This window comes from Eptatretus burgeri, chromosome 14 (assembly GCF_056783735.1).
Source record: "Eptatretus burgeri isolate ZD-2024b chromosome 14, Ebu_testis_v1, whole genome shotgun sequence".
Classification (NCBI taxonomy): domain Eukaryota; kingdom Metazoa; phylum Chordata; class Myxini; order Myxiniformes; family Myxinidae; genus Eptatretus; species Eptatretus burgeri.
In genome coordinates this window covers 47303408-47313407 of record NC_140974.1, presented here as the reverse complement: position 1 = coordinate 47313407, position 10000 = coordinate 47303408, and the positions used below count along the sequence as shown (strand labels likewise).

General features: G+C 45.6%; 1 protein-coding gene across 8 annotated transcripts in view; it reads right to left on the bottom strand.

Annotated features, from left to right (window-relative positions):
- The window catches only part of LOC147013113 (uncharacterized), a 174351-nt gene that overhangs the window by 27186 nt on the left and 137165 nt on the right, over nucleotides 1–10000 (bottom strand). For all 8 annotated transcript variants that reach the window (XM_085854706.1, XM_085854702.1, XM_085854708.1 and 5 more), the window contains one exon: nucleotides 6649–6786. In XM_085854706.1, the coding sequence (XP_085710832.1) occupies nucleotides 6649–6786 (138 nt within the window). The remainder of the gene's footprint in view (nucleotides 1–6648; nucleotides 6787–10000) is intronic.

The window sequence follows — 10000 nt, the reverse complement described above, 5'->3', positions numbered from 1 at the left end:
ATGATGAGACGATTTCTGAGGCCCCATGATGAAGCCACGAGGCACGCTCTTCTTCCCTCTTCGACCATATGACGAGACGATTTCTGAGGCCCCGTGATTAAGCCACGAGGCACGCTCTTCTTCCCTCCTCGACTATATGACGGGACAATTTCTGAGGCCCCATGATTAGGCCACGAGGCACGCTCTTCTTCCCTCCTCGACCATATGGCGAGACAATTTCTGAGGCCCTGTGATTAAGCCACGAGGCACGCTCTTCTTCCCTCTTCGACCATATGACGAGACGATTTCTGAGGCCCCGTGATTTAGCCACGAGACACGCTCTTCTTCCCTCTTCGACCATATGACGGGACAATTTCGAGGCCCCATGATTAGGCCATGAGGCACGCTCTTCTTCCCTCCTCGACCATATGACGAGACGATTTCTGAGGCCCCGTGATTAAGCCACGAGGCACGCTCTTCTTCCCTCTTCGACCATATGACGAGACGATTTCTGAGGCCCTGTGATTAAGCCACGAGGCACACTCTTCTTCCCTCCTCAGAAACGTACACGCTTCACGACTCAGCCGAACAGTCAATGGCTAGCGTTTTCCTCCAGCAAGCAAACAAATTCGCCTCAGCACGAACATGAGAATCTTGCAGCCTTTTCACCGTGTCGAGGGGAAGCCAGCGAGCTCGATCCTTTTGCCTCCAATCGCATACCTTACACAACTCTCCTTCCCCCCAAACCTTCTGATGTCACCCCATCCATCATTCACCCCCCCCCCCCCAGGGCATGATTTGCTAGTTGTCATTCATGGAGGTGGGTTTTTTGGGGTATTTTTTGCCTGCTTGGAACGCTTGGCTCAGTTGTTGTTTTAAGGATGTGAATTCCTTTTTATCGCCGGTTTTGTAAATGCAAAAATATAGGAAAAAGTCATAGGCGGCAATCGCATACTGGGAGAAATTAACCTTAAACCCTACCTAATTAACACAGCACCCCCCTCCCCATGTAACAACTTCAACTCACAGTTTCCCTTCTTAATTACATCAAGATGTCTCCTGCTCGTCCACGGACAATGCTACACGATACAATCCGACATTTACTATGATGTTCCTCCATCTACCCCACAAACATAACAGTATGTTATTTGTTCATTTTTTTCATTCACTCCATATTCTTTCATTTATCCAGGTTTTTTTTGTTTTGTTTGTTTTTTTGTATACCTTGTCGAGGCTCGTATGAGAGCTAACACACAACACACAGCAAGGGGGGCATGAGACAAGAGGGGCGGGAGTGGGAGGGACAAAACAGTGGGGAACAGACACATTAGATCTGTGGAAGGGAGAGGGATGGGATGGGGAACATGGGGAAGAGAAGATGGACATTAAAGGGACTTTCAGGAAGGAAAGCAGGGGAATTGAAGGAAGTGGGCTTGGGTGTATTATCGGGGGTAGAAAAGATCGAGGATTTGGATGGGGGGTGATAAGAGGTGGTGGTGAGCAACTGTTTTGAAAGCCTGGAGGGAAGAATGGGAATGAATAGAGTGAGGGAGTTTATTCCAAAGGCGGGGAAAAAAAGGAATGAAAGAGTGAAGTGAGCAGTGATTCGTGATTTTGGTAGTTTTACCAGAAGGGGGTTGTTGGCGGAACTTGAGCGCCCTGTGGAAATGTGGGGACAAATCGCAGAGAGAGCAGGGGGAGCAAGGCTGGAGAGGAGACGGTAGAAGACAGAAAAACCACCGACCAACCTGCGGTGATTGAGTGAGAGGCCCAATGACTCAGCTTCATTGCGGGAGATGCCGATGATCCTAAATGCCCTGGTTTTGACAGCGTGAAGCCGAGAAAGGTGGGAGGCAGGAGCAACAGCCCAGAGGGGAGAGCAGTACCCCATCAGGCTATGAACAAAAGCTTTGTAAGTGATCAGGAGCTCAAGAGGGCCGAGGAAGGACTTTGCACGACGGAGGATTCCCAGTCGGCGACTGGCTTTGGAGGCGAGGTTGGAAATGTGATTTCCCAGGAAAGGTCATGGCAGATCGTGAGACCCAGAAGCTTGAAAGAAAAGACTTCTTGCAGAGGATTGTTGAGAAAGTGGATGGAGGGGGAGGGGGTTTCTAAACGGTCCTTTCGCAGAGACATAGTGAGAGTGTGAGATTTGTCTGGATTGAAGGACATGTTCCACGTGTTGGACCAGTTTGTGATTTTATCCAGATCTGCAGTGAGCGAAGAAGCTGCTGCTTGCCATTCTGAGGGATGACAGATGGTACGGCAGAGGGTGGAGTCATCAGCAAAGAGATATGGAGGATTTTCCAGAGAGTCAGAGAGATCATTGATGAAAACCAGAAAAAGAACAGGGCCCAGAACGCTACCTTGAGGAACTCCAGCCTGGACAGGAATAGGGGATTAAAGAACACCATTTAGGGCCACACGTTGACTGTGACAGGAGAGGAAGTCTGCGAGCCATGAGTGGAGATGGCCTTGGATACCATGGGAAGATAGTGTGTGAGCAGGGCAGGGTGCCAGACCGTGTCAAAAGCACGTGATATGTCCAGGGATACGGCTCGGATTTCCTGTCTGGCATTGAGGACCTCCATCCATTGATGGGAGAGCAGAAGCAGCATATCCAGGGTAGAGTGACCTGGTCTGAAACCAAATTGATGATCGGTAATCAGGCCATTGGAGAAGAGGAAGGATTTCATGTCTGAAGCGATGATGGATTCCATAACCTTGCTGATGATTGGGAGAAGGCTGATTGGTCTGTAGTTGCAGGGATCTGTTTTTGCACCTTTTTATGCAGGGCAGTGATGTTTGCAGATTTCCAAGCAGATGGCAGATGACATTGAGCAAAAGAGAGGGTGAATAGAACAGAGAGAGGGTGAGCAAGAGCAGAGGAGCAGGTTTTGAGGACACGTGGGATGATGCCGTCTGGACCGGTTGCAGAATCTGAGTCGAGGTTTGAAAGCAAGCTCTCCACCTTGTTAGGAGAAAAGGACACAGAGTCCAGGGACAGTTGGGTGCGACTGGGTAAGGTGGGTAGAGAAAGTGATGGGTTTACGACACAAGATTTAGCTGGAAACACTGAGTTTAGGCATTCAGCTTTTTCACGTGCGGTATCAGCAGTGCGGCCATTTGAGGTAAGGGAGGGAATGGAGGGGAAACATACACCAGAAACAGATTTGATTAAACGCCACCAGGATTTTGAGGAGGGAGAGAGGTTTGAGAGTTCAGACTTGAGATGAGAAAGATGTTGTTTTCTGGCTCTCCAGAGGGGAGATACACACTTGTTCCGAGCTTTGTGGAAGGAACTGAGATTGCCCTCAGTTGGGTTTGCTTTCCATGAGGCAAAGGCAAGTTGTTTCAGGACAACTGCCTCGCCACAAGCTTCAGTAAACCAAGGGCGGGAGGAAGGGTAGGACAACTGAAGACGAGAGGGGATAAATCTGTGCATGAGGGAGAGCAAGTTTCTTTGAAAGAATTCCCAGGATGAGTTGATGTTGGAGAAAGTAGTGATAGGAGACCAGTCTATAAGTTTGATGGCTGCTTGGAGACCCTGCCAGTCAGCTTGAGTGAAATACCAGACTCGTCGGCGGTGAGGTGGTTCTCTGATAACAGCCAGAGAGATGTCCACTTTGACAAGGACGTGGTCAGAAGAACCGATTGGAGTGGAGGAAGAGCAGCAGATATTGTCAGGGAAATTTGTCAAAATCAGATCCAGAAGAGATGGAGTACCATTGGTTGAGATCCGGGTCGGGAAGTTGACCGATTGAGTCAGTCCCAATGAGTCGCAGAAAGCTTTTGCTGAGGTGCCATGACAGGTTAGAGGTACCCACACCGAGCCAACTGGCGTGATGACAATTGAAGTCACCACATAAGAGGAAGAGAGAGTTTGGATGAGAAGATATAAGATGGTCCATGTTTTTGGATAGTGAGGTGTAGATGGAGGTCCACACTTTTGATGAAGAGGAAGGGGAGGAGGCTTTGGGTGCAGGGGGTGGGGGGAGGGGGAGGGTGGGAAAAGGGAGGAAGGGGGGAGGTAAGGGGGGTTGTTGAAAGAGTGTGGGGGATTGCAGAATAGCTAGGGGAGGGGGCCGAATGAGGAGGAGAAAAGGCTCTGTGGTGCTGGGGGAGAGGGGGACAAGAGAGGGGGAAGAAGGCACTTGAGGATTTGAGGAGGTGAAATGGAGGTGAGAGAACAGTGGAAGGAGGCAGCTTAGTGGATGAGAGGGGGGGGACAACTTTGAGAAGGATGAGTGAGGGGGATGAAAGGTGGGAGAAAGGTGAGGGGGGAATTTTTGAGAGACGTGAGAGGGAGGCTTGGAGGGAGAAGAGTGGGATGTTGCTTTGAGAGTGAGGGGTGAGAGGAGCGAGTTGGCACTGAATTTGGAAAAAAAGAATGGTTGATGGAAAGCGAACATTCATAGCAAACTGGGGTTTTTTTAAGTTTTAGGTCAGAGATGCGATTTAACACAATTCTTGATGGATGCAATAAAGGAGAATTCAGAGAATGGAGAGAAGAAACGCTGTAACAGTTGGATTTTTTTAGACAAGGAATGAAGGAGAGGTCGAAATGAGAGCAGTCTGTTAAAATAGCAGAAGAGTAGTGCATTATGAAACAGTAAAGAGTACCACATGTGTGAGAGAGGAAGATGAAGCATTATAAGACATCGTTTTTGTTATTATTATTAATGTTTGAGAGAGTTTTCAACAGATTAGGTCATGGAAGTGTTGAAGAAGAAGAGGAGGATGAATAAGAGGAAGAAGAAGAAGAAGAAGCAGAATCGGGAGAAGGTTAGCGTGTTGTTGTTTTTGTTTTTTTTTGTTGTTTTTTTTAAGATAAGAAATAGAGAGATTACTTGGGAGAATGGGGGACGTTAGGAAAGTGGGGAGGATAGAAATTGAAGGTAATGGGGAGAAAAAAAAAAAAAACGATCGAACACCGAGGGGAACCGGTAGGCCTCAAGCCTAGGCCTCAAACACCCGATAAGAATGTCGACAAAAACTCACAAAATAACACGATTTTTGAAACAAAACCGAACGAGGAACACACAGTAACATGAAGGTGAGAAAATAAACAGTTAAAATGGGACAAATAACGACTGGAAACTTAACTTTGAGAACGTCAGCAGGGAGCCTCTAAGGAGACCTCTCGACGCTCCAAACCCGGAACCGGAAGTCAGGTTGTATATTTCAGTCATTCATTTATTTTATTTCTATTTCAGAAGACTGCCAGCCTGTAAAGTAAAAGATCTTCCCCTACTGAATGAGCCCCGCTCCACAGTGTGTTGCTCCCCATGGGCTGGTTTTCTCCACTGCCACTCTATTTTCCTGTAATTACCCAACTGCTTGTGGAGACCATCCTTTTGATGTTGGAGTGACCAGAAAGGTGGGGCTCCCCTGAATCGAGTTTAAAGAACACTTTATGCCCTGGAGTTTAGAGAAAAAGGACATGGGAAGGGTGTACTGAGGAAAACTATACATCTCAACAGGCTGACCATTCTTCATGAAAATTCCAACACTCTTACACCATCGTCTGAGGAAGACAACTACTTGCTTCTGTTTGCTATTCAATGCTCTCACGAGAGCACGGTATTGATCCGGTGGAAGTATCTTTGTTGGTCTCCGCACTAAAGTGTTGAAGCAGTGGAGCAGTGCAAGCGACAAATTGGATTGTTTGAGACAGCATACAATTTTGCCAACTTCAGAGCCAAAGAACTGTTAAACTGAAAGTTCTTGAAGTGCCAAACAAACAGATTTGTGTTCTACAATGTTTAAAATATGTAATTCATTTGAAAGGAGAACAGCACTCGGTAGAGCACATACTCCCACCAGGCTGAACTATTATGTTTTGTCGCTAGCTGATCTGGATGTTAACCAAATTTGAACCACTTCATCCTTGTCACACACCCAGCCTTTCCAGCAAGTTTCATCTGAATCCGTATGTAACTTTCTTTTTGAGATATTCTGCTCACAGACAGACAAGCAGGGGTGAAAACATAACCTCCGTCCAGGTAATTAAGTTGTCTCTCGATCATAGACAGACACAACCAATCACTTACCCCCGCTTTGCGCTATGTGTGCGGGGTAATCACCAGCATTCCCTCTACCATTGTGTCATCACTTCACTCACCCCATCCAAAAGTCTGTACTATTATCATATACAACAGATGGAACAATTGGCAACAAGTCTGTGCACTCTGGGGACTGCAAGTGGTGGGTGACTGAAAAAGTGTGGGTGGGGGGGGGGGATCCTGATGAAAATGGGCCATTTTAAACCATAGCTTTGAAACAATTGGTGCTGCTCTGGAAGTAATCGCTTTGTTATCTGTTTCAGGTTGGTATTTCTTCAATGACCGTCACCTTCAGCATTATAAATCTAAGCCATTTCCCATTGGACCATTTTGAAGCCTGTTTATCAGACTCCAGAGAATAATGAATGGAATTTGTTGCAACTTTGATATTATTTTTCAGTCATTGACTGGTAAGATACTGACACCAGACTTATAACGAGACAGGTACGCGATAAATCTTATACAGCAAACATATGAGGCAAATGATGTGAAGTAATCTCAATATGTCTACATAATACGTACGCAATAAATATTTTAAATCAATTGCACAATAGCTTAACACCCCGAACTTGCAACAAATCATGGCAGTGGATGATCCCAGTACCTGAAGGTGCACAGCATGATGACGGCTCAGGCTCTCTGCATGACCAAAGGTTTTACCACAAACAGAACAGCCAAAAGGCCGCAGGCCAGAGTGTAACCGCCGCAAGTGGACTTCCAAGCCATGAGGTGTTGAAAAAACCTGCACAGCAGCAGACACGGATGTTTCTGTGCTGAAAAGTAATATATATGGATAAATAGTGTTTCAGGATAAATAAGTAACAACAGAAGACAATGCACTCCAGCATCAAAATGAACTACACTTAAAATTCCACTACAAAGCTGTTTATCAGGTTATATCTTCAGCATAATGCTGTAAACTTAATATTAAGTTGTAGTCATCATCAACTTATTATAATATTCTTCATGGAAATTCCAGATTGTGTCCATCCATCCATCCATTGGGACCACATTCTGTGCAGAGCGTTGGTGCTGCCTAAGCAGTCTCCTCGGCTATTGGGCACAATCCTGGACGGGTCACCACTCCGACACAGTATACCAGCAAGCTGGCACTCATTTTGCCGACCTCGGAAGGATGACAGGCAGAGTCAACCCCACCTGGTTTTAATTCAACAGCAGAGCAGGATTTGAACTCAGGATCCTGGGATCCCAAGCCCACCACCCTAACCATTAAGCCCAACTCCAGGCAAACATTGTGTCCAATCATAATATTAAGTTGTTGTAATCATCAACAACTTGATACTTGGGATTAAGTTGTAGTCATCATATTTACTTATTATTTTGTCAAAGTTGTAATAATGTGTTGCAATAAGTTATAATTGCTACAAACAACTAGACGTGGTCACGAAGCAGTTATCACTGCGAGGCAACGCTCATAGAGTTGTTTTCTTTGTCCACTTTGCTGGTTATGGTGTTATTATTTTCTTGCTCAATCACTATTTCTACTCTTTTCGCTCCTATTTTGTTTCCTCATATTCACAGAACGTCATACAAAGTGTTAAAGTTCGAATCCACAGGAACTCTTTTGTTCATTCTCATTTGACCAAATGTCCAAGACAAGACCACCAGCCAAGCTACAGTGCCCTGCCTAATAAAATGAGCACCCCTGATTGTAAACAAATACAAGTTTAACAATCTGTGATATGAACACAATCAAATGGACTACATCCCAGCGCAGGCATGATGGACTTAATGGCCTCCTCCTGCACCAAAGCTCCTCGTGTAACATTTCTAAGCATGTCCTTTGGCATATAGAACCCATAAAGTCAATGAATGGATGATAGTACGATCCAGACTTTGCGAAATGTGATTTGTCAAAGATTCTATTGCAGCTCTTGCACATTACTTGGCAGAGATTGGCTTTTCCGCAGCTCCCGGTCCATATGTGCCCAGCCAGGTTTGATGGTCTTCATGTCAGCACTCTGCCATGCTCAGGAAAGATCTGCAGCCCACTCCATCTCTTCCAGGCAGAAGTGGTTCTGGATATGGCACACGGCACCATCTTCCTACAATAATGTTCGATACTGCAAAATACCACTTTGGTGGAGTGTTGGAATCTCCCACAATGAAGGTGAGTATCTCAGCCAGTTACTCTCACATCACAGACAGGTCGGTACCACCTTATTTTGGTCTTACACCCTCTGCCCTCACTTGGCTCTGTCGCTTGCAGGTTTATGTTGGGTGTCCATGGTCTTTTTGTTCAACTCCCAAAATCCAGGCTCACTGCTCACCTCTACTCGTTTCTTCCTGTTTTCTCTTAATTGTGGAACAAACATCCCCAGTCTGTTCAGTCCCATTCTTCCATCCAGGGCTTCAAGACAGCTTTTCTCCACATCCTCACTTCCCCTTCTTCCTGTGTTTCATTCAGCTCGTGCGTAGCTTGGTCACTCTCACGTGTTCTTCTCACCATCCCCTTGATCTCACTCTCACCTCTACTCTGCTGTTGGTGTTTCCCCCGTTCCATTTTGTTCCTTTCCATTCTGCTGTAGCTCTTCAACTTGCCTCGATCATGTATACAAACAAGTACTAACAGGTTTCTTGTATTCCAGAAAGGGATTTTGCTGTGTGGAAGGCATTTACTGCAATAATATGGTGCCACATGCACCTCTGCAAGGCACTCCACAATGTAGTTGGATTTATGGCCATTAAGCAGCCAAGTATTGATAAATTTCCCAAATACTGGAGGTTTGTTTATTTTTTTTGGGGGGGGGTGCGGGGTTGGTTGTATGAACGAGTTCTCTATTTGCTCAATGGACTGAACTCCTGCTTTGTAATCCAATGATTACAGGTTTAAAATCTTGATACCACTGGGGAGGTAATGACATAAACCATCAAAAGTATTGGCTGCTAATGAAGCTTTGCAGATGAATCATAAAAATAGGACCACTGGACATGTGGCATATCTGGGCCCTGGCTTAATGTTGTAACACAAATTCGGTAGCATTCTGAATGGTGGAACTGAGGAAGAATATTTTTGAAGGAATTTATGGATTTTCCCAATAATTTACTAAGTCCGCCATTTTGACACACTTCCGTTCAGTGATCAGCATGACTTCTGCAATTTAACATCAGGACCCTGTCTTATTGTTGTAACCCAAATTTGGTAGTGTTCTCGCTGGTGGATCTGGAGAAGAAGATTTTTGAAGGAATTTACGCGACCACCATTTTGACACACTTCCGGTCATGTGATTGGCATGGCCTCCACAATTTAATATCAGGATCTACTGTCCTCATGTTGCAACCCAATTTGGTAGCATTCTGACTGGTGGGTCTGGAGAAGAAGATTTTTGAAGGAATTTACTAAGTCCACCATTTTGACCTACTTAAAGTCAGGTGACCGGAACGAGCTTTGCAATCCCCGTTACCAGTAAGGAGCGGAACCTTGCTGCTAATTTTTAGCCGGATCAGCCCAGCGGTTTGGCTGGAGAAATTGAAATAGGAGACGGATGGACGGACGCTGCCTAATGGCAATACCTTATCTGAAATTCCAATTCAAGAAAAGCTAAAAATAATTAGAGGGAGGTTTTTAAGCTGAGACAACATATTGACACCAAGAGGAAAGGGAGATAATGCCCAGAGCTTCAACTTGGAGAGTAGATGGGTTCTTAAGAAAAGAAGACAGTGCAAGGGAGAATGGAGAAAGGTAGTAAGGGCAGTGGGTTTGGGTGGGGGTGGTATAAGAAACACAGGGTTGGATATCTGGGGTTTCAATCCTGTTGATTTGTTCATCATAACGTCATCTTGCAGTACCCACTGTTGTTTCGGGTTTTACAAAGGAGGCAAAGGATTATGGAGTGCTCCACACAATGAGACCAGGCAGCAATATGGTTTGACACACAGTCGAAGATGGAAATAAAGGGAGGAAAAGAAGTAAACTATTCCTGTCATTTTGTTAT